General features: G+C 40.4%; 1 protein-coding gene across 1 annotated transcript in view; it reads right to left on the bottom strand.

Moving 5' to 3' along the window:
• Nucleotides 1–24,182, bottom strand: part of PNP (purine nucleoside phosphorylase) — a 52,091-nt gene extending 27,909 nt beyond the window's left edge. The window contains exon 1 of the mRNA XM_075828969.1: nt 24,068–24,182. Within this exon, the coding sequence (XP_075685084.1) occupies nt 24,068–24,096 (29 nt within the window). The 5' untranslated portion in view covers nt 24,097–24,182. The remainder of the gene's footprint in view (nt 1–24,067) is intronic.
• Between the last annotated feature and the right edge of the window lie 1,032 nt (nt 24,183–25,214).

The raw sequence follows: 25,214 nt of genomic DNA, 5'->3' as shown, positions 1-25,214 counted from the left end.
GGAAAAATTTGGTCGATAAATTCAATGTTTATTTGTGAAAAACGTCAAATTTTAGAGAAAATTTGTAAAAAATAGCATTTTTCTAAATTTAAATGTATCTGCTTGTAAGACAGATAGTAATACCACACAAAATAGTTACTAGTTAACATTTCCCATATGTCTACTTTATATTTGCATTGTTTTTTGAACATCCTTTTATTTTTCTAAGAAGTTACAAGGCTTAGAACTTTGGCATCAATTTCTCATATTTTCAAGAAAATTTCAAAAGGCTATTTTTACAGGGACTAATTCAGTTGTGAAGTGGCTTTGAGGGCCTTGCGCTTCATGCACACGACCGTTGTGCCACTCAGGCCGTTTTTGACAGCATCCGAGTGGCACCCGATAGTCTTCACAGACCCATTCACTTTAGCGGGTGAAAAATGATCCGGGTCTCCGATCCGAAGAAAGATAGGACATCTTCTATCTTTCCTCAGATCACTGACGGGACGGCCGTCGTGTGCATGAGGCGTTATATATTAGAAAGTCCCCATAAATCACCCCATTTTGAAAATTGCACTCCTTAAAGTATTCAAAACAGCATTCAGAAAGTGTTTTAACCTTTTAGGCGTTTCACAAGAATTAAAGCAATTTAGAGGTGAAATGTACAAATTAAATTTTTTACCAGAAAAACGCCCAGATTCTGGAGTTTTTAGAAATATCCCATATGTGGCCCTAGTGTCCTAATGGACTGAAGCAGCGGCCTCCGAAGCAAAGGAGCATCTAGTGGATTTTGGGGCCTACTTTTTTAGGAATATATTTTAGGCACCATGTCAGGTTTGAAGAGGTGTTGTGGTGCCAAAACAGTGGAAACTCCCCAAAAGTGACCCCATTTTGGAAACTACACCCCTCAAGGCGTTTTTCTATGGGTATAGTTAGCATTTTGACCCCACAGTTTTTTTACAGAATTTATTGGAATTAGTCTGTGAAGATGAAACTCAACTTTTTTTTTCTGCTAAAACATAGAATTTTTTAATTTTTACAAGGTATAAAAGAGAAAAAGCACCCCAACATTTGTAAAGCAATTTCTCCTGATTACGGTAATACCCCATATGTGGTCATAAACTGATATTTGGACTCAGGGAAGGAGCGCCATTTCAATTTTGGAGCTCAGATTTTTTTGGAATGGTTTTCGGTGCCATGTCGCGTTTGGATGCAAATTTTCCTAGGGGGTATAGTTAGCATTTTGACCACACAGGCTTTTTGTAGAATTTAATAGAATTAGGCCGTGAAAATTAATATCAACATTTTTGTCCACTAAAATGTTGAATTTTTTAAATTTTCACAAGGGATAAAAAAAAAAACACCCAACATTTGAAAAGCAATTTCTCCCGAGTACGGCAATACCCCATATGTGGTCATAAATGTTTTTTATTCGAAATTAATTAACCCTTTCAGGACTGATCCTTTTTTGCTTTTTCGTTTTAGTTTTTCACTCGCCGCCTTCCAAGAGCCATAGCTTTTTAATTTTTCCATCAATAGAGCGGTGTGAGGGCTTATTTTTTGCGGGAGGAGTTGTAGTTTATAGTGACACCATTTAACGTACCATATAATGTACTGGGAAACTGAAAAAAAAATATTTGCAGGCTGAAATTGGAAAAAACTGTTTTGTTTTTACGTCTTTCACTGTGTGGTAAAAATGACAACTTAAATTTATTCTGCGTCTCAATACGATTACGGTGATACCAAATTTATATACGTTTTTTTAATAACTTTTTTAATTTTTGGTCGATTGAGCGGTGTAAGGGCTTATTTTTGGCAGGACGAGCTGTAGCTTTTATTGGTATCATTTTATCGTACATAGAACTTCTTGATCACTTTTTATTACATTATTGTTAGAGCTAAGGTGACCAAAAAACTGAGATTTTGACATCTTTATTTCTTAAAGCGTTCACCGTGCGCAATAAATTACGTTTTACTTTGTTCTACAAGTTGGTACGATTACAACAATACCATATGTATATAGTTTTTGTTATGTTTTGCAGCGTTTGCACAATAAAATCAAATTTTTATAAAATTGTCTATTTTCTGTGTCACCATAGTTTTTCGTTTATTTTTTTTGGGGGTTCACGGTGCGGGAAAAATAACATTATAGTTTTATAGTATGGGTCGTTACGAACGCGGTGACACTAAATATGTGTACTTTTTTTAACGTTTTCATTTTTTCCCTATAATAAAAAGGTTACAGGAAAAAAAACTTTTTATTTTAACACTTTTATAAAACATATTTATTAACTTTTTTTAACTTTTTTTTACTTGTTACACTTTCTTTTTTTTATTTGCAGCTCCGATCGCTGCTAGAATACATTACACTACCTACTACTGTAATGCATTCCAACTGTCAGTGTGATGTCACAGTCACTCTAACAGTAAGCCTATGAGGACCAGCCAGAGGCTGGTCCCTATAGGCTCCCATACATGGCACACCCAGAGGCCGTTGTCTGGCCTCCGGTTGCTATGGCGACTCCCACGATTGCATGGGGGCTGCATTTAAGGGTTAATTGCAAAAATAAGCGGCGATGAGCCGCTGATTGGTAATACTGGAGTGTCAGCTGTCAGGGGGCAGCTGACCTCCCGGTTCCCGATGCACGCTGTCGCGGACATTGTGCATCGGGAACGACACAGTGACTTCCTGTCACACTGATAGGAAGCCTATCAGTATCACCCGGAGGGCTGGTCAAGACAGGCTTCCGTTCATGGCAGACACGGAGGCCATTGATTGGCCTCCGGTTGCCATGCCAACCATTGGCAAACCCCGCGATTTCAGAGCAGGGTCTGCCGATGTGCTAGAAACCACTAAAATGCGGCGATCGCAACCGATCGCCGCATTTAAGGGGTTAATTGGCAAAATCAGCGGCAAAGGACCACTGGCCGGCAAGAGTGGAGTGTCAGCTGTCAGAGACAGCTGAACTCCCAGGTTCCAGGTGCACACTGTCGCCGACTGTGTGCACCGGGGACGACTCAGTAACTATACGTCCTTGTGCAGGAAGTAACCTCCCGCGACGACATATAATTACTGAGTGGTGCGGCTAGGGGTTAAATGTGCCAGTTTTGGGACGACTTATGCCACAATTTGCTCAAAATTCCAGCAAAAACTACACAAAATCGGCAAGTGCAAATACATCCTAACAATGGCACATATTCTTCGATGGAAAAGCTGGGACCCCTAGGTGCCGGTGGTATCCATTGTACGACGGATCAGGCACTGAAAATGACTAGACATGGCATCAGTCATGCGACCCACTACACACACACACCCACAAAACACACACATTGTGTTGGGTCAACATGGGCTATGTTAATAAAGTTAAATTTAAAAAAAAAAACACACAACACACAGAGGAGTCACTGTTCACATTACCGTTGGGTTCCGTTTGGGGTTTCCGTTCATCCATTCAATTAAAGGAACAGATGAACAGAAAGCCGAATGGAAACTATAGGTTCCGTTTGCATTACCATTGATTTTAATGGTAATGCTTCAGTTGCAGTTGGTTTCCGTTGGTGTCCGTTTCGTAAAGTTACCGTTTTTTTCACGGAAACAATAGCGTAGTCAGGCATAAATACCTGATCAATCCGCTCTAAGCTTTAAAGCGCTATACAGCTATGATGAGTATAACATATTACTCAGTGCCAGTTACAAACAAAATAAATATAAATGTGTAGAATACATTTGCAGTTCATGGGTAATGTCCATAGTACATAGTGTTATCACTAAAAATTCTGTAATCATATGCATCTGAATAAACAACCTTAAACTTTGGATGTTTTTCTTTATGTAATCAATAAATATAACTCTACTTTCACTTTACAGCTATTTGTTGTGAAAAGTTAATTCACCCCATTTTGTATGTCCCTGAATCCTACTGTCATGTAAGGCATAGTTCACACTGAGTTTTTTTACGTGAAACCGCGTCGGAATCAGCGGCAAAAAATGTCTGAAACCGCCTCCCATTGATTTCAATCGGAGGCAGAGGCGTTTTTTTCGGCATGCTCTTTCTTGATGTGGTTCTCTGACCTCCCATTGACATCAATGGGAGGCAGAGAAAGCGTTTTTCTCAGTGTTTTTTGCCTGCGGCGCTCGGCGCAAAAAACGTGGCAAGAAAGTGTAAAGTGTAAAGTGAAAAAACGTTACGGCTCTTCAAATATGGAGACACAAAAACAAATAATTTTGAAAAAAAAGCGTTTTTCCTGTGTAAAAGTAGTAAAACATACAAAAACGATACAAATTTGGTATTGTCGCAATCATAACAACCCGCTGAATAAACTTATTGTGTTATTTATACCACACGGTAAACGGCATAGATTTAGGACGCAAAAAAGAGTGGCGAAATGTCAGATTTTTTTTCTAACCGCCCCCCAAAAAAAGTTAATAAAAGTTAATCAATAAATAATATGTACCTCAAAATGGTGCTATTAAAAAATACAACTTGTCCCGCAAAAAACAAGACCTTATACAGCTATGTCGACGCAAAAATAAAAGAGTTATAGCTCTTGGAATGTGACAATGGAAAAACGTAAAAAATAGCCTGGTCATTAAGGTCTAAAATAGGCTGGTCATTAAGGGGTTAAAAACCACGTGTACTGTACTGGGTAATATCGTAGATTTTCGGTGCAGAATCCCCATCGAAAATCTGTGACTTTCCTGCCACGTCTGAACTCCCCTTCGTATAATAGTTGTTTTTTTTTATTTCTAACACTATACTCCTTATCTACTCCCATATTATACACTCGTTAATCACCTGTGTGGTTCCTCATTCGGGTGTATATTAAATAGTTCATGAACTTTCACTATGCTTGTATTATTCCTTGCTTTTATCCAGCACCAGTCACGGTCATGTAAACTCAGAGGAAAGTGTTAACAGTTCAAGTTCATGGTCAAAAGAGTGCAATAGACTGTGACTGGAGGAAGAATCCGGGATGTGAACAGTCTCCTAAACACACCCAGTTCTTAACCCTGGTAGAACGTGAGAGTTACTGTGTCTGGTAATGAAAGGGGGAGGAAAGCACAGCACCAATCAGAGTAGAGTATTTCTCACACCCCTACTGGAGAGCCAATCAGGAATTAGGATAATAACACACTACCTTTCCACATGACAGCAGTGTACCATGGTAACAGCAGATACGCAGTGTTGCTCTCTATTGTCCTTTTTCAATAATGTGTCACGCCTGACATATAGCACCATTCGCCTGTTCTCTCTGAGTTTCAAGTATTTTCTAATGTGGCAATAAATTGAAGTGCAGTGAATAAGGCCCCACTGGGCGGTGTTGAAGCGGGAGCAATGCCGCCAAAAACCATGCAGGCGTACTGTTCACCAAATTGCTTGTTAAGGGCTGCACAGTGTGGTGGGGAAATCTGCTATTTACCTGCAAAATCATCCAGCCATAAGGGTCTATTCATTAATGACCGCACAATTTTGCAGGTAACCAGAAGTTTCCCCCGCAACACTGCGCGACCATTAACTAACAATTTACAACCACAGCAGCATGCCGGTGTGGTTTTTTGCCACATCATGGCTGCGTCAGTGGGGCTTTACCCTAAATCTCTTAGGACAAAACATCAGTAAGCGAGAAGTGTATTAAAAATATATCTTAGTGTCACAAATATAGCAGCAACACTTCCTAGTAACTCCTGTGCAAGAACTACACATTAAAATATACAACAGTGCAATAATAGAAGAGCTAAATAGTGTAGTATGGGTTGATGAGGTAATATCATGATATCATGCACATGTATTTGTATAGGGTAGGTGGGTAGGTACTTAACCCCTTGAAGGGGTTGTGTCACCACAGATATTTATGGCATATCCACAGGATATGCCATAAATGTCTGAGAGATGTGGGATACACACATCTGTCGAATGGGGGTCCCCCGACGTCCGTCTTGCTTGGTGAGGCGGATGCTGGCCGCTGCATCCAGTCGGTGCATAGGTGCACAACAAGATAGGAATCTGGAAACAGCCGAGCTCGCTGATTTACATTGTTTCCGTAACTGTCATAGAAGTGAACGGAAACAGCGTATCTCAGCAAGCTTGGCTGTTTCCAGATTCCCATCCTGTTGTGCACCTATACTCTGCCTGGATGTGGTAGCCTCACCAGGCAGTACGGGGGTTGGTGGTCCCCTGTTCAAGAGATAGGTGCGAGTCCCAGAGGTGGGACCCGTACCTATCAGACATTTATTAGACATAATACACATTTTTTTTCGTTTTCATCTCTGCATCTTTTTTTCATCTCTGCGTTCCAATAACCTGTAGCCTTTTTTATTTTTGCATCAACATAGCTGTATGAGGGCTATTTTTTCATGGGAAAAGTTGTATTTGTTAATGGCAGCATTTTGGTGTACATGAAATGTACTGAATATCTTTTATTATTTTTTGGGGAATGAAGAAAAGTAATTCTGCCATCGTTTTTGGGGACTTGCTTTTATGGCGTTCACCGTGCGGAATAAATAACATGATAACTTTATTCTCTGGGTCAATACAATTATAGCGATACCAAATATATAAATTTTTTTTTTTTTACTACCTTTGCACAATAAGGCTACACGAACGTGGCCAACCTCGGGCGTGAAAAACTACATTTTTTTCAAGTCCAACGTGCACCCGTGCGGGACGCGTTATCATGCTTCCCCCATAGAGTAGAGTCTACGGAGGGATGCGTGAAAACGCAAGACAATAGGACATGTCATATTTTTTCACTGACCCTTCACGCTCCGTTGAAACAATGGTCATGTGAACAGCCCCATTGAAATACATGTGTCCGTTTGACGACCGTTGTTTTAACGGCCGTTACACGGTCGAGGTACACGCTCGTCTGAATGAGCCCAAAGTGTAACATCACACATGCTGAATGGCATTGTCTTCTTGCCATGCAGCTAAAACCACTCTGCAAAAGCGCAAGTGTTTTACCATGAATTGGTGATTTTTATTTTTTTTCAGCTAAACCCAGGAGTGAACACAAAATAAAGTAGATGCATCGGTCTTTTCTTTATACCTTTTCCTTTCGTATTCACTTATGGCTTTGGCTAAAAAAAACTGAGTTAGAAACTCCATTAGAACTGTGTGAGTGATCCTGGCTTATGGGTGTTTTTTTCCACACTGCAAAGAGTATGAACTAAAAAATAATTGAAAACAGTGGAAAAGGTCGTCTAGATATACCCTAAAAATACTAGATTTGACATTTTTTGACTACATAGTAACTCAAACGTGGAATCTCACTTTATATCAATAGTCTTTTATGTTGCTATGTACAATAGTTTGTGGATAAATATAATATGCTTTATTTCCTGACTTGAATGCACTTTCAGCAAATACTGTAATTACCCCCCACCCCGCTTCCTTTATTTCCTTTACAATTAAAACTAATACTGGGCAAGCAGGTACCTGAACGAAAACTGGTATTTTCCTGTTACTGCTGCTATAACTAGCCACGTTAAAATAATTTATTGGCTTCATGTTTTGTATACGCTAACTATCATGAAGCAATTGTTCATTGTTTGTTTTCAGAATGTATCAGTCTGTTTGTTACTGTATTTGGTTTCCTGGTATGAAGAAAAATTCCATTTTCTAGGGCACATAATGGTAGAATTCATAAGACTTTTTACTAGAGCAACTCCAATTAATATTAAAGAACACTTTACTAAAAAAAACAAAACACCAATTTATATAGGCCTTTGTCCTGTCAAGTTGCTAAAGTCTAGTTAAAGAGGCTCGGTCACCACATTATAAGTGCCCTATCTTCTACATAATCTGATCGGCGCTGTAATGTAGGTGACATCAGTGTTTTTTATTTAGAAAAACGATAATTTTTCACCAAGTTATGACCAATTTTAGATTTATGCTAATGAGCTCCTTAATAGACAACTGGGCTCGTTTTTACTTTTGACCAAGAGGGCGTTGTGGAGGGAAGTATATGACGCTGACCAATCAGTGACCAATCAGTGACCAATCAGCATCATACACTTCTCTCCATTCGTGTAATCAGCACATAGTGATCCTGCGTTGTTCACTATGTGCTGTCACTTACTCACACATTAATGTTTCTGAAGTGTCTTGACAGTGAATAGACATCACCTCCAATCAGGACGGGATGTCTATTCACAATCCCAACAATTCGGTAAGATCAGCAAGATCACGCTGTAAATGACAGCTTACAGCGAGATCATGCTTGCTGTGCTGTAAGTCCCACACAAACATTACCGAAGTGTCGGGATTGTGAATAGACCTCTCATCCTGGCTGGAAGAGATGTCTATTTACTGTCAAGACACTTCAGTAACGTTAATGTGTGAGTATGTGAAAGCACATAGTGAACAACGCAGGATCACTATGTGCTGATTACATGAATGGAGAGAAGTGAATGACGCTGATTGGTAACTGATTGGTCAGCGTTTTACACTCCTCTGTACAACGCCCACTTGGTCTAAAGTAAAAACACGCCCAGTTGAGCATTAAGAAAGTAATTAGCATAAGGCTAAAATCGCTCATAACTTGGTGAAAATAGATAGTTTTTCTAAATAAAAAACACTGCTGTAATCTACATTACAGCGCCGATCAGATTATGTACAATATAGAGCACTTATAATGTGGTGACAGAGCCTCTTTAACATATGCCAATCCTGCTGAATCATAGGACCACTATATACATTGTCTATGGAAACAAAATTAGGGTAACTAAACTTTTAACCCCTTCCCTCTTTAGCCACTTTTGACCTTCCTGACAGAGCCTCATTTTTCAAATCTGACATGTGTCACTTTATGTGGTAATAACTCCGGAATGCTTTCACCTATCCAAGCGATTCTGAGATTGTTTTCTCGTGACACATTGGACTTTATGTTACTGGCAAAATTTGCTCGATATGTTCAGTATTTAATTGTGAAAAACACCAAAATTTAGCGAAAAATTGCAAAAATTAGCATTTTTCTCAATTTAAATGTATCTGCTTGTAAGACAGGCAGTTATAATACACAAAATTGTTGCTAATTAACATCCCCCATATGTCTACTTTAGATTGGCATCGTTTTTTGAACATCCTTTTATTTTTCTATGACCTCACAAGGCTTAGAACTTTAGCAGCAATTTCTCACATTTTCAAGAAAATTTCAAAAGGCTATTTTTACAGGGGCCAGTTCAGTTGTGAAGTGGTTTTGAGGGCCTTATATATTAGAAACCCCAAAAAAGTCACCCCATTTTAAAAACTTCACCCCTCAAAGTATTCAAAACAGCATTTAGAAAATGTCTTAACCCTTTAAACATTTCACAGGAATTAAAGCAAAGTAGAGGTGAAATTTACAAATTTCATATTTTTCTGCAGAAATACATTTTTAATACAATTTTTTTTATAACACAGAAGGTTTTACCAGAGAAATGCAACTCAATATTTGTTGCCCAGTTTTTGCAGTTTTAGGAAATATCCCACATGTGGCCGTAGCGTGCTACTGGACTGAAACACCGGCCTCAGAAGCAAAGGAGCACCTAGTGGATTTTGGGGCCTTATTTTTGTTAAAATATATTTTAGGCACCATGTCAGGTTTGAAGGGCTCTTGCGGTGCCAAAACAGTCAAAATCCCCCAAAAGTGACCCCATCTGGGAAACTAGACACCTCAAGGAAATTATCTAGGGGTGTAGTGAGCATTTTCACCGCACAGGTTTTTTACAGAAATTATTGGAAGTAGGCCGTGAAAATTAAAATCAACATTTCTTCAAAGAAAATGTAGGTTTAGCGATTTTTTTTCTCATTTCCACAAGGACTAAAGGAGAAAAAGCACCGCAAAATTTGTAAAGCAATTTCTCCCGAGTAAAACAATACCTCACATGTGGTAATAAACGGTTGTTTGGAGACACGGCGTGGCTGAGAAGGGAAAGAGCGCCATTTGGCTTTTAGAGTTCACATTTAGCAGGAATGGTTTGCGGAGGCCATGTCACATTTACAAAGCCCCTGAGGGGACAAAACAGTGAAAACCCCAAACAAGTGACCCCATTTTGGAAACTATACCCCTTGAGGAAATTATCTAGGGGTATAGTGAGCATTTTGACCCCACAGGTTTTTTGCAGAAATTTTTGCAAGTAGGCTGTGAAAATGAAAATCTACATTTTTTCAAATAAAATCTAGGTTTAGCTAATTTTTTTTCATTTCCACAAGGACTAAAGGAGAAAAATCACCATAAAATTTGTAAAGAAATTTCTCCCGAGTAAAACAGTACCCCACATGTGGTAATAAACGGCTGTTTGGACACACGGCGAGGCTGAGAAGGGAAAGAGCGCCATTTGGCTTTTGGAACTCAAATTTAGCAGGAATGGTTTGCGGAGGCCATGTTACATTTACAAAGCCCCTGAGGGGACAAAACAGTGGAAACCCCCCACAAGTGACCCCATTTTGGAAACAACACCCATTGAGGAAATTATCTAGGGGTATAGTGAGCGATTTGACACCACAGTTTTTTTGCAGAAATTATTGGAAGTAGGCCCTGAAAATAATAATCTACATTTTTTCAAAGAAAATGTAGGTTTAGCTAATTTTTTCTCATTTCCAGAAGGACTAAAGGAGAAAAAGCACCACAAAATTTGTAAAGCAATTTCTCCCGAGTAAAACAATACCCCACATGTGGTAATAAACGGCTGTTTGGACACACGGCAGGGCTTAGAAGGGAAAGAGCACTATTTGACTTTTTGAGATCACATTTAGCAGGAATGATTTGCGGAGGCCAGGTCACATTTGCAAAGCCCCTGAGGGGACAAAACAATGAAAACGCCCAAAAAGGGACTCCATTTAGGAAACTACACCTCTTGAAGAATGCATCTAGGGGTGTAGTGAGCATTTTGACCCCACAGATGTTTCATAGAATTTATTAGAATTAGGCAGTGAAAATAAAAACAGTCCTTTTTCTTCAATAAGACGTAGCTTTAGCGCAAATTTTTTCATTTTCTCAACAAATAAAGGAAAAAAAGAACCCAACATTTGTAAAGCTATTTCTCCCGAGTACGGCAATACCCCATATGTGGTCATAAACTGCTGTTTGGGCAAACGGCAGGGCTCAGAAGGGAAGGACCGCCATTTGGAGTGCAGATGTTGCTGGATTGGTTTCTGGGCACCTGTGGGCCCAAAACAGTGGAAACCCCCCAGAAGTGACCCCATTTTGTAAACTACACCCCTCAATGCATTTACCAAGGGGTGTAGTAAGCATTTTAACCCTGCAGGTGTTTTGTAGAAATTAGTGTGCGCTCAATGTTGCAGAGTGAAAATGGGATTTTTTTCCATAGATATGCCAATATGTGGTGCCCGGCTTGTGCCACCATAACAAGACAGCTCTCTAATTATTATGCGGTGTTTCCCGGTTTTAGAAACACCCTACATGTGGCCCTAATCTTTTGTCTGGACATATGACAGGGCTCAGAAGTGAAGAGTACCATGCGGAGTGGAGGCCTAATTTGGCGATTTACAAAGTATTGGTTCACAACTGCAGAGGCTCAGATGTGAAATAATAAAAAGAAACCCCTGATAAGTGACCCCATTATGGAACTGCACCCCTCAAGGCATTTATTAAGGGGTGTAGTGAGCATTTTCACCCCACAGGTCTTTTCCATAAATGAATGCGCTGCGGATGGTGCAAATTAAAAATTTATATTTTTCCCTAGATATGCCATTCAGTGGCAAATATGTCATGCCCAGCTTATGACGCTGGAGACACACACCACAAAAATTGTTAAAAGGGTTCTCACGGGTATGACGGTGCCATATATGTTGAAGGAAACTGCTGTTTGGGCACGCTGTAGGGTTCAGGGCCGAGGGAGCACCATTTGGCTTTTGGAGAGCGGATTTTGCTTGGTACTATATTTGTTTGAGTATTGCTGGTGTTTTATAATGTGGGGGTACATGTAAGCGGGGCGGAGTATATAAGGGGCATAGTCAGGTGGTATAAAAAAATAAAAATAATCCATAGATGTGTGTTACGCTGTGAAGCAATCCTTTCTGCACAGGCCGGTGTCGCACTGATAAATGGTGTCATTTCTTATCCCCCTTTTGGTCCACACTCCGCGCCTTTGTAGTTTGGGGAATTTTGCTGGGAAAGTATTATCCTGGTATAATACGGGCACCGTCGCTTCCATCGGATATGATTGGGCCCTCCCTTCCTGGTTCCCTAATTTTAGGTCCTTGATAAATCGCCTCTTGAAACAGAAGAAATGTTCTCCTCGGGCACAACTGCATATTTTTTTATTTCCTGACTTATTGGAGCCTAATTTTATTTTTCATAGACGTAGCGGTATGAGGGCTGGTTTGTTGCGGGACGAGCTGTAGTTATTATTGGTACCATTTTGGGGTACATGTGACTTTTTGATCACCTTTTATCCTATTTTTTGGGATGCCAGGTAAACCAAAAAACGCAATTCTGGCACAGCTTTTTTTGGTTTTTTTTTATACAGAGTTCACCACGCATTATAAACTACATGTTACCTTTATTCTGCGGGTCAGTACGATTCCGGCGATACCTCATTTATAGAACTTTTTTATGTTTTACAACTTTTTGCACAATAAAATTACTTTTGTAAAAAGAATGTATTTTTTCTGTCGCCAAGTTGTGAGAACCATAACGTTTTAATTTTTTTGTCGACGGAGTTGTATGAGGGCTTGTTTTTTGCGGGACGAGCTATAGTTTTTATAGGTACCATTTTTGGATACGTGCGACTTTTTGATCACTTTTTATTGTAATATTTGTAGGGCAAAGTGACTAAAAAACAGAAACTCTGGTAACGTTTTTTACGGGTTTTTTTTACGCTGTTCACCGCGTGCAATAAATAATATAATATTTTGATACCTCCGGTCGTTACGGTCGTGGCGATACCAAATACATATGGTTTATTATTATTTTTCAATAATAAAGGACTTGATAAGAGTAAAAGGGGGATTGTGTGTTATTTGATTACTTGAAACTTTTATTGTTTTCAAACTTTTATTTTTTGCACTTTTTTTTACACTTTTTTATACTTTTTTTACACTTTTTCTCAAGTCCCACTAGGGGACTTGAAGGTCCAACGGTCAGATTTTTTTTTTTCTAATACATTGCACTACCTATGTAGTGCAATGTATTAGATCTGTCAGTCATTCACTGACAGCAAGCCGTTTAGGCTTCGCCTCCCGGCGGGGCCTAAATCGGCTTCCGTAATGGCAGAGCAGGAGACCATTGTGTCTCCTGTTGCCATAACAGCAGTCGCCAGTCCCGATTGCCTGTCAGGGCTGGCGATCTGCTTGTAACCGCTACGATGCAGCAATCGCTTTCGATTGCTGCATCGAAGGGGTTAATGGCAGGGATCGGAGCTAGCTCCGGTTCCTGCCGTTACAGGTGGATGTCAGCTGTACAGTACAGCTGACTTCCACCGCTGATGACGCCGGATCAGCTCCTGACCCGGCGCCATCTTGCCGGCAGCTACGGAAGCCGATCAGGCTCCGCCGCCGGGCGGATCTTGACCGGCTTCGGTGCTAGGCAGACCGGGAGGCCAGTATTAGGCCTCCGGTTGCCATTGCAGCCACCGGAACCCCGGCAATTTCATTACTGGGGTTCCGATGAGCTGCAAACACCTTAAGTGCAGCGATCGCGTTTGAGCGCTGCACTTAAGGGGTTAATGGCGGGGATCGAAGCTAATTTCGGTCCCCGCCGTTACAGTCGGATGTCAGCTGTAAGATACAGCTGAGATCCGGTGATGATGGGACCGGCTCAGCTTCTGAGCCGGTGCCAAACGTTTGACGTACATGTACGGCAAGATGCGGGAAGTCAGTACTTTCCATGACGTACATGTACGGCAAATGTCGGGAAGGGGTTAAAAGACCTTTGACATGTCAGAAGTTTGGATCGCTGGGGGTCCGAGCACTGAGATCCCCACAAATTAGGTAAACGAAGCATCAGAAACACTTAGGTGAGCGCTGTGCCACTTCATTTCTGATCGACCTTCCTCGGAAAACTGAGCGAGCGGTGTACGGACACAATAGAAAGTCTAAGAGTCTGTACACTGCTCGCTCGGCTTTCCGAGGAAAGACGATCAGATATAAAGTGGCACAGCACTCATCCGAGTGCTTCTGTCGCTTCATTTTAGCAAATGGTAGGGGCCTCAGTGCTCAGACCCCTACTGATGAAAACTTTGGACATGTCACTATGACGTGTCAAAAGTTTTTTAAAAGTTTAGTTACACTTTAAGCTATACAGCACTTTGGTCTTGTCAGTGAGCCAATTCTGACTTTATTATTATTATTTATTTTTATGTTTTGCAGTGTGTTTTTTAACGAAACTATTGCGTTTTCCATTGATTTCACACAAAAAAACTCAAACAAAAACTGAGATATGACTGTAACTTGTGAACAGACACTTTGGTTCATCAACTGTTTTCATTATAATGTCCATGAACCAAATTATTTTTATTGTGTGGGCATTGTGCTTTTTTTTTTCTTTCAGATGAGTAAATAATAGTAGTACTGGCTATAAAACATTGTGTGCAGCATAACTTAGGTAAAGTACTCATATGCTAATTCAGCCAGTGCAAAAATAAATTTAGGCATCAATATAAAATATATTTAGGGTATAACATATGACATTTTTCATATTTTCTTTGTCATCTACTTATATAGTACTAAATAATGCAATTACTATCCACAGCTCCGTATTTTCAGACGTTTTTGGTCACTACATGTGAACATACCCTAATGCCTAATCTATATTCAAATTGGTTTTAATATGTTATTAACATCTTGGACTTTTGTAGCATTTCCACAGGATATGCCATAAATGTCGGTTAGATGCGAGTCCCACCTCTGGGACCCGCACCTATCTCTAATAACAGGACCCTGACCCCCATCATACCTTGCCCCGCTTGTTACTGCTCTTTGGCCTCTACGTTAGGAGGTGGCCAGGAGCTCCTTGTAACCACAGCTCCCAGAATTGAGAAATGAATGGGAGTTACAGAAACAGTGTAGCACAGTGAGTTTATGCTGTTTTCGGTACTCAGGTGCTACGAAAACAGTGAAGCTCGCTGTCCTACACTGTATTCATAACTTCTATTCACTTCTATGGGAGTTATGGAAACAGTGTAGCTCAGCAAGCTCGGCTGTTTCTGTACTCCCGGCCACCTCGTAACTCAATGGCCGGAGAGCGGTGACAGCAGAATAAGGTAGGATGGGGGTTAGGGGGCCCCGCTCTATAGATATGTTTGGAACCCAGAGATGGAACTCGCATCTATAGGATATGACATAAATTTCTGAGATGGGAAAATCCCTTTAAAGCGAGCTTCCGAACCCAGGACAACATTTAAATATGATTTGTTTATAGAGTAATGTTACCTGGTGCCCTCCAGTTGCCCCGCTCTACCATGGATCCGCCAGTTTAGAGTCTGGCCTGTGCTGTCCAAAAATGGCTGCAGAGCTTCTTAGACTACAAGTCTTAGACACACCCACTGTTCTTGGATTGACCACAGCTACTCACGTGAGCAGTTCTGTCCAATCTGTGAACAGAGGGAGTGTCTTAGACTCAGTCTGAGAAGCGCTGAGGCCATTTTGAGACAACACAGTGGGGACCCTAAAACGGCAGATCCATGGCAGAGGGGGGAAACTGGAGCGCACCAGGTAATATTACTCCATATAGCCCATCACATTTATAACTTTGTACTGAGACCGGACGGTTGCTTTAAAGGGTTTTCCAAGTTATTTAAAAAATTGGCCAATGTAGGAGGGATGCAAAAAAAAAAAAAAAAAGAGCCATTATCTCACAGATCCCCGTCATTCCAGCGCCACCGCTTCGTTCCTCCCTGCCGCTGTGTGTTGACATAGCTGCAGCGATGACGTGCCAGTATACCCACGTGATCGCTGCAGCCATACAGGAACCTAAAATCAAAGGTCTACAAATATCTACACTTGTTATACACTTGAATATAATCTATGTTGTATGTAAGCAGCTATTTCAGTCTGGGGAGTGGATGACTGTCTGGATTTTTAGAACAATGTCTGCCCTTATGATCTCGATATGGCAACTATAACTCTGTCACAGTGAAGGTTAGTTGAAAATTAATTACAAAACATTATAAAGAAAATCATAAATTCAGTAGATGAGCAGCGTACATGGCTTACTGCAAAGTTACTTTACATCCACCCAGTAAACCATTTACAAACTAGGCTCGATTAATCTGCTTAGAAGTGTACAGTGTGAAATACTTGGTTTGGACACAATTTTCATTTCCCATCATCAGCTTTTACACTATGTATGTTGAAGGTCTGCGTGTAAAAGTTGATCCACAGCCATAAGGAAATATTCCTGCTGAAATATCCTACTCCCTGTTATTTTTCACATACCCCAGGCCAGACAGACCTTCCAAACATCATAACATTTAATCGCGTGAAGGTCAAATCGACCAGACAAAGTTTGTGTAGAAAGCTCCTAATTTTATGTGCAAAACGTATCTGAACATGGATGCGTTCAGCAATTCTGTATTCTAAATAAAGCATAGGGCCTCAACTCAAGCGCAAACTAAGGGGCATTATATGTTCCAGTATCTTGCAATTTGAATAGTGAAGCTGGCCCATCCTACAGATTTTGTAATGTATCAAATGCAAATCTCATTTTTTATAACATCATCAGATTAGAAACTATGCATGGTGTCTCAGGTTTCTATTTCTTATCTTCATTGCATAACGTTACTGTAAATAGTATATAATAGTCTCATAACAGGATATGAAGTAAATGTCCTTCCTCAAAAATTGTCTGTGACATCAATAGATTTTAAATCCAGGCATAAATACATAGTTAGATAGTTATATAGTTACATAGTTATATACCGTATTTTTCGGACTATAAGACGTAGTTTTTAGCAAGATTAAATCTTGCTAAAAAGTCCCTGCGTCTTATAGTCCGCAGTCAAGGGACCCGGCATCAGCGGGCCCCCTGACCGCTTCATTACGTAACCGCTTTCCGACCCATGACGTTCCCGGCACATCATGGAGCGTGGGGGGGGGGGAGTGATGTATGGAACGGGCTCACGCGCTGAGCCCGCTCCATACACTGCAGGTGTCAGCAGCTGACACGCTGCTCTAACGGCCAGGAACAGCTATTGCGCTGTTCCTGGAGGTTTAATGGGGTTGTGCCATAAAACACATGTATCCCCTATCCACAGGATAGGGGATACATGTGTGAACACTGCGGGTTCGACTGCCAGCGATAAGGACAACGGGGACAGAAACTCACCAAGAGTGCTACATGACAAGCTTTGACTTCTGCGTTCTGTGTCCTGCAGCTTCATAGAGATGAATGGGATTCTTCTGCGCATGCACGAGCAGCTATGTATTGATCTCTATGGAGCTGCGGAACAAATAAGCCTGACACAGAACCCGGAAGTTCAGGCTTCTCATGTAGCGCTCTGGGTGAAAAAAAACGTCTCCCAGAATGTGGTAAAACAGATTAAATTATTTTTTAACAAATAATTTTTTTCCTATTTTCTGTTGTCTAATAGGCCTAAAAATACGGTAGTTATATAGTTACATAGTTAGTACGGTTGAAAAAAGACACAAGTCCATCAAGTTTAACCAAGGGATGGGAAAGGGGAAGTAAAAAATTTCTACACATTGACATAGGAACTGATATTTTTTCGTTGTAGGAAATGATCTAAGCCTTTTTTAAAGCCATCTACTGTCCCTGCTGTGACCAGCTCCTGCGGTGACTATTCCATAAGAAAGCCAAATAGCTGGAAATGTCAGACTTATTAATGATTTCCTACCGCCGATTATACAACCTCGCATCCAATTTGTCCATACTAAGACACGCTTCTGGGCCAGGCTTCCCCTATCAGTGGTGGGTAGGGTGAGACTCCTAATAATGGTTCCGTTGCCTGGAATACTCTATGTGACTTTTTTTTGTATTGAAAACGTTTTCTAACAGTACATTAACCCCTGTCTGATGACAGCCGGGCTACTGCTCCAACGGTAGCAATCAAAGTTTACGTAGATCACAGCCATTTAACCCTTTAAATGCTGCAGTCATTAGCGACCGCTGCATTTGAGTTGTTTACAGAGGGAGTGAGCTCCCTCTGTCACCTATCGGCGGCCCGCAAATGCAATTTCGGGCATCTGATGGGGTGCCATGGCAGCCAGGGGCCTAGCAAAGGCCCCCAGGTCTGCCCTGGCTGTATACCTATTAGGACATACCAGAGGCATGTCCTAATAGATGCCTATCCGTTCTTTACTGACAGGCAATAATACTCTGGTATACGAAGTATACCAAAGCATTATAGCAGCGATCTGAAGATCGCATAGTGAAGTCTCCTAGTGAGACTGAAAAAATAATTAATGTGAAATAAAAATGAATAAGGTACACATTAAAAAAAATAAAACCATTTTTTTGCCATAAAATTTTTTTTTTATTTAGTAAAAGTGTAAAACTAAAATAAAAAACTACACATATATGGTATCCCCGCAATCATAATGAACCAAAAAATAAAATTATATTATTTAAACCGCAAGGTGAACCCAGTAAAAAAAAACGCAAAAAACAACGGCAAAATTGCTATTCTTTTCCCACTTTCCCCCAAAATAATAATAATAAAAGATTAATCAATAAGTCCCATGTACTTCAAAATGGTAGCAATGAAGTCCCGCAAAAAACAAGCCCTCATATGGCGACATTGACGGAAAAATTAAAAAATAATGCCTCTTGGAAAGCAGCGATGCAAAATAAAATTATTTTAGTTCAAAAGTGTTTTTATTCTGCAAAAGTAGTAAAACATAAAAAAAACTATACATATTTGGTATCGTCATAATTGTACCGAACCATAGAATAAAGGTAGCATGTTATTTACGCAGCACAGTAATCGGCGTAAATGTAAAACGCATAGAATATATCCCCCCCCCAAAAAAAGTTAATAAAAGTTGATAAAAAAATTCTACATACCCCAAAACGGTGCCATTGAAAAATACAACTCATCCCACAAAAAACAAGTCCTCATACAGCCATGTCAACGTGAAAATAAAAAAGTTATAGCACTTCGAATGTGACGATGGAAAAACTATAAAAATTGCTTGGTCATTAGGGCCCAGAATGCATGCAGGGGGAAGGGGTTAATACACAAAAGAAAGGAATCCCCCTCCACCCCCCTCTCCCATACATCCGACCAGAAAATAAATAGCAGTATAAATCAAAACATGAACATGTGTCGCCACACAGGGTATATAGAGATATACAAGTTCAATTCTATTTGAATATAATTTGTGTTGTGGGAAAGGAGGGCGAAGCTAGTGTGGTGGACTCTCCAAAACTCATGAGATTATGGGGGCATGGCGGTTCCTGACCTCCAGCTTTATTATTTATAGATGTGCCCACCCTTACCTTTGTCTAAATTTAGTTAATAACGCCAATTTCTCATTTAACTAATTCAATACAGTATTGTGACATCAGCAAAACCCTTGACAGGCTGCAACTCGCATCGCAACCACTGCGTGGCCACACATAGGCACATATAGCATAGACATCTCATGACAGAGTATTGCGGAATCATGTTTTGTTTTTTCAAAACTGGTCATCTCAGGCCACACATTACAGGATATGTTGAGATATGTTGAGATTTATTATACTGTAAACTAACAATATTCTTTATGACATAGACTTTTTTGTGTCCTATCATTACAAGTTGTAACTCGTGTTGAATTTTTCCGTAACCTTCTTTTAATAGCAGACATCGTCAGGACCGTTTGCAGAAAATAATCACTGAACGTGGTGTGAATTTAGCCTTTTTATTGCAGGATGCTACAAAAGAAGGTTGCAGGTTTCTCCCTGCTGCTGAAGGGTCTACTTACACAATGCAGTAAAATGGCGGTTTATTGCCATGGAATCGCGGCAAAACACTGCGGTTTTTTTTCTCCATAAAATTAAAATGCGATTTGATTGCATTGTATGATTAGACTCTATGACCTCACCTTGCAGAGTGCGTGGAAGAGGGAACTTGATTTTCTTTGAGTAGGCAAGTGCAAATAGATGAATGTACAATATTGCAGATGTAGGCCATTTTCACGCGGGCGTAATATGGGAACATCTAAGTGATCACCTTAACCGCGGATGATCCTGGTGTAGCGGCCGCAGTACAGACATGTGAATGCGACCTCATTTCAAAATATTGTCAATGGCTTTAGTGAGCAAATTAGAGTATTATTTATTAACAGGTTTATTGTCAGACAGAGTTAATACATTTTGATTGGCCAGGTGGAAGGGGCGTGTTTTTCCAAGACAGGGAGGAGTTTCTGCTCTGAAGGGGAAATATGCTACCGCTGGGTGTAAATATGTTGCAAAACTTGGACCGAGATATTCAGGAATTGCATAAATAGCAATTCTCTCTACAAGCAGCAGCTCTGTTATTAGACAATAGGACAACATCATGGAATTCACATTACCCATTGCTGCCCTGCAAATCTGTTTGCAACAGCTGGTGTTCAGTCCATGCATATTCTTCTCATAGTGATCAGTGCATATGAATTAATATTTTGATCTCAAATTTAGTAAAGTCATAGACTTTTACCTGGCGTATTATATACATGACGTACCTCCTATTTTTTATGCATTTTATACACATTTTGCTCCTACCTCAGGAGTCTTAAAAACAAAAGGATGTGGCTTAGGGTATGTGCACACGAGGGCATTACGTCTGTAATTGACGGACGTATTTCGGCCGCAAGTACTGGACTGAACACAGTGCAGGGAGCCGGGCTCGTAGCATCATAGTTATGTACGACGCTAGGAGTCCCTGCCTCGCTGCCGGACAACTGTCCCGTACTGAAAACACGATTACAGTATGGGACAGTAGTTCCACGGAGAGGCAGGGACTCCTAGCGTCGTACATAAGTATGATGCTAGGAGCCCGGCTCCCTGCACTGTGTTCGGTCCGGTACTTGCGGCCGAAATACGTCCGTCAATTACGGACGTAATGCCCTCGTGTGCACATACCCTTAGAGTTACCGACGTTCATAATTTTTAGGTGCAAAATACTGGTGTACATATATACCAGCCATGAGGTGACGTATAGAAGAGAGCTTTGAGTAACACATCTAGTAAGTTGAAAATCTATGAATTTATTTACGGTTGCTTATGCAATGCATTAAAAAAGTTTTTTCCCGAATTATTGTGCACTGAATATCTCATAATGACAATGTGAAAACAGAAGGTGAGTAATCTTTGCTAATTTATTGAAAAGGAAAAACTAACATATTGCATTGACATAAGTATTCAGACCCTTTACTCAGTACTTAGTTGAAGCCCCTTTGGCAGCGATAACAGCCTCCAGTCTTCTTGGGTATGATGCCACAAGGTTTGCACACATGGATTTGAGGATTTTCTGCCATTCTTCTCTGCAGAGCCTCTCAAGCTCTGTCAGTTTGGATGGGGACAGTCGGTGGACAGCCATTTTCAGGTCTCCAGAGATGTTAGATTGGGTTCAAGTCAGGGCTCTGGCTTGGCCACTCAAGGACATTCACAGAGTTGTCCCTAAGCAACTCCCGTGCTGTCTCGGCTGTATTCTTAGAGTCATTGTCTTGTTGAAAGGTGAACCTTCGGCCCAGTCTGAGGTCCAGAGCACTCTGGATCAGGTTTTCATTAAGAATATCTCTGTACATTGCTCCATTCATCTTAACCCAGTCTCCCTGTCCCAGCCACTGAAAAACACCCCCACAGCATGAAGCTGCCACCACCATGATTCACTGTAGGGATGGTATTGGGCAGGTGATTAGCAGTGCCTGGTTTCCTCCAGACATGACGCTTAGAATTGTTCAATCTTGATTTCATCAGACCACTGAATCTTGTTTCTTTATGTGTTTTTTGCAAACTCCAGGCGGGCTTTCATGTGTCTTTTACTGAGGAGAGGCTTCTTCTGACCACTCTGCCATAAAGCCCAGATTGGTCGAGTGTTGCAGTGATGGTTGACCTGGAAGTTTCTCCCATCTGCACACAGGTTCTTTGGAGCTCAGCCAGATTGACCATTGGGTTCTTGGTCACCTCTCTTACCAAGGCCCTTCTCCCCCAATTTCTTAGTTTGGTGGAGGAGCCAGCTCTAGGAAGAGTCCTGGTTGTTCTAAACTTCTTCCATTTAAGAATTATGGAGGCCACTGTACTCTTGGGAAGTTTCAGTGCAGCAGAATGTTTTTGTACCCTCTTCCAGATCTGTGCCTCCATACAATCCTGTCTCTGAGCTCTACAGGCAGTTCTTTCCTCCTCGTGGCTTGGTTTTTGCTCTGATATGCATTGTCAGCTGTGAGACCTTATATATATATAGGGGTGTGTCTTTCTAAATCATGTCCAATCAAATGAATTTACCACAGGTGGACTCCAATCAAGGTGTAGAAACATTTCAATGATGATGTAGAGAAATGGGAGGCCCCAGAGCTAAATTTCAAGTGTCAGAGCAAAGGGTCTAAATACTTATGTCCATGTGAAATTTGAGTTTTTCATTTTTAATAAATTTGAAAAATTGTCTAAAATTCGGTTTTCACTTTGTCATTATGGGATTTTGAGTGCAGAATCTTGGGGGAAATTTGAGTTGTTTTTTTAATTTTAGCACAAGGCCTCAACATAACAAATTGTGAAATAAGTAAAAGGGTCTGAAGACTTTCCGAATGCACTGTATAGTGTTAAAATACCGTATTCCGCAGCACTATAGATAGATTGTCATCATTCACATCAACCAGTGTCCCATTGGGGCTCACATAGGAAGCCAATTAACCTAGGAGTATGTTTCTTTGTTTGTAGATAGATACCTAAATCTAGATACATTAAAAGTGCTGTCCATGTTCTTTATTCCCTGTACACTCATTTGTATGCATCAGCAGCTGTTGGGGAAATGTAGTGTTATATGGCATTCATTCAAATTAGGCCCTGTTCGCATTATGTTAGTGATGTACGCTTAGCGTGCGCGGTGGTATAAGCTCTCGACGTACATAAGCGTATCCATAGTACTCCATTAACCCAACGAAAACCAAGAGAGTGTTTTTTTGGACACCATTGAGTCAGTATACGTTGTTATATTGCACAAAAAAAAAATAGCATGGAATAGCATAGCAGACTTCGCTATTCCATACAACGGTATACAGTAAAAAAAAAGTATACTGCGTATGGATGACCCATCCCACGGTATGCCTATATAATGGGATATGTCAAAGCCTTCTGTCTGATGTATACATCAAGAGCTTTTACCAGTGTAACCGTCAAATGGAGCGTAATGTGCACCATGGGCAACAATTAATATACTGTATGGATATATGGTCGTGTTGTGTTGAGTCTGATAGGATCAGGAGACACTTTTTTGCAGAGGCTCACCACTGTAGTTCATAGAGGATCTTTGCTCTAATTTCACAGTGCAGGGACCATGTAAGCAATTGCCATCCAGCACATTAGAAGGAAGGATTTATTACAGCACTATGGGGGAAGAGTCCACGTATCGTTCTTGAACAAGCTTCTTCTTCCGTCTATGCCCAACCCTGCTAGATGTACAGTATATAGACGGATATATATACTATATATATATATATATATATATATATATATATATATATATATATATATATTCACATACATACAACTTTCTATTCCAGTTATTTAGCAGTTCCCACTCATACCTCCCATTATCTGCAGTGCACATTCTGTCATACACAATCCTACCAGTTAATACACTCGTCAGTGCCAGGCTGCACGAATGTGACACACCTTAGATATGGAAGTGGAAGTATTTACGCACGTCTCATAATATGTGTGAGTCCTGTTTTAATTCCCTGTGTCCATGCCCCACACCGGGAAACATTTGTTATTCTCCTCCTGTATCCTTATCACACTGTGATGCTAATACTGTACAATGTTACCCATCATTTGCAAAGATAATTTGATGTCCTGCCACTACAAGTAGCCGAGTCTGCTGGATTCAGGGAATCATGTGTCAAAGGAGAAAAGATGCAGTTAATGCATCAAAATAGTTAACACCTATTGCCTCCCCTCCCCTGCTTTCTGCCCATCACATCACCTCCTTAAATGCATACACTACCTGCTGCTGTCTTCTCCACAGTGAGCCATGGCAGTGCTTCTTACAAATGTCTCGGTTGCCTTCTTTGGGATGTGGCAGTGGGTTGGGCACTGTGTCCTATATGTACATCAACCTGATTGATGTCAGAGATGACTTCACGGGAGGCAAGTCCCTGAATAACCAATGATGGTGGTTCTCCTCGTGAAGATGCTGAATGAGGAGTGTTGTATAACTGTGTTTCTGGGAATATTATGCAATGTGAATGTAACTAGAAACACATGAGCAGCACAAAGAAAATGCCTGCAGCATAATCATAATCTCACCTATTATTAGTGTGTTAGGGCTCATGCACACCATCAATGTTTTCTTCAGCGTCCTATCCATTTTTATTGCGGATAAAGGAAAAAACAAAAAAAAATTTCATTAAAAGGCTGGAGGACTATTTTCTCGCCAAGAAAAAATTGTCTTTGTTAAGTGGATTACGGGTAAAGCCTACAGTATTATGCAGCAGAGTGAATTTCCAGCACTCTGCTGTGCCAGCATTCTTGTTTGTTAACCCCTTCAGGATACAGCTATTTCAGGCCTTGGGGACGCAGCGCTGACTTTTCCTATTTTCATCACTGCGTTTCGAGGGCCATACCTGGTTAATTTTTCCTTCGACTAAGTCCTATAAGGGCTTGTTTTTGCGGAACTAGTTGTACTTTTTAATCACACCTTTGTAAAGGTATATCTAATGCATTAAAAACGTAAATATTTTTTGGGGGCTAGAATAGAAATAGTGTCAATTCTGCAATAGTGTTTTGGGTTTCGTTTTTATGGTGTTCACCGTGTGGTGTAGTTGACATTTACTTTTGCAGGTCATTACGATTATGGACATACCAAGTTTATATAGTTTTTTTATGTTTTACATTTTATGTCAAACTTTTTTTTCTTTACATCATTTGTTTTTGTGATGCTGCATTCTGAGAGCCATAAATTATATATTTATTTTTTTTCGCAGGACGAGTTGTATTTTTCAATGGCACCATTTTGAAATACATATAACTCATTGATTAATTTTTATTCATTTTTTTTTAGCGGGGGAATAAAAAAAAAACTAGCAATTCCGACAATGTTTGTTGCACTGTAAATGTACGCCATTTACTATGCAGCATTAATTACGTTACCT

This window comes from Rhinoderma darwinii, chromosome 1 (assembly GCF_050947455.1).
Source record: "Rhinoderma darwinii isolate aRhiDar2 chromosome 1, aRhiDar2.hap1, whole genome shotgun sequence".
In the NCBI taxonomy this organism is placed as follows: Eukaryota; Metazoa; Chordata; class Amphibia; order Anura; family Rhinodermatidae; genus Rhinoderma; species Rhinoderma darwinii.
This window is presented reverse-complemented; position numbering and strand designations above follow the sequence as displayed.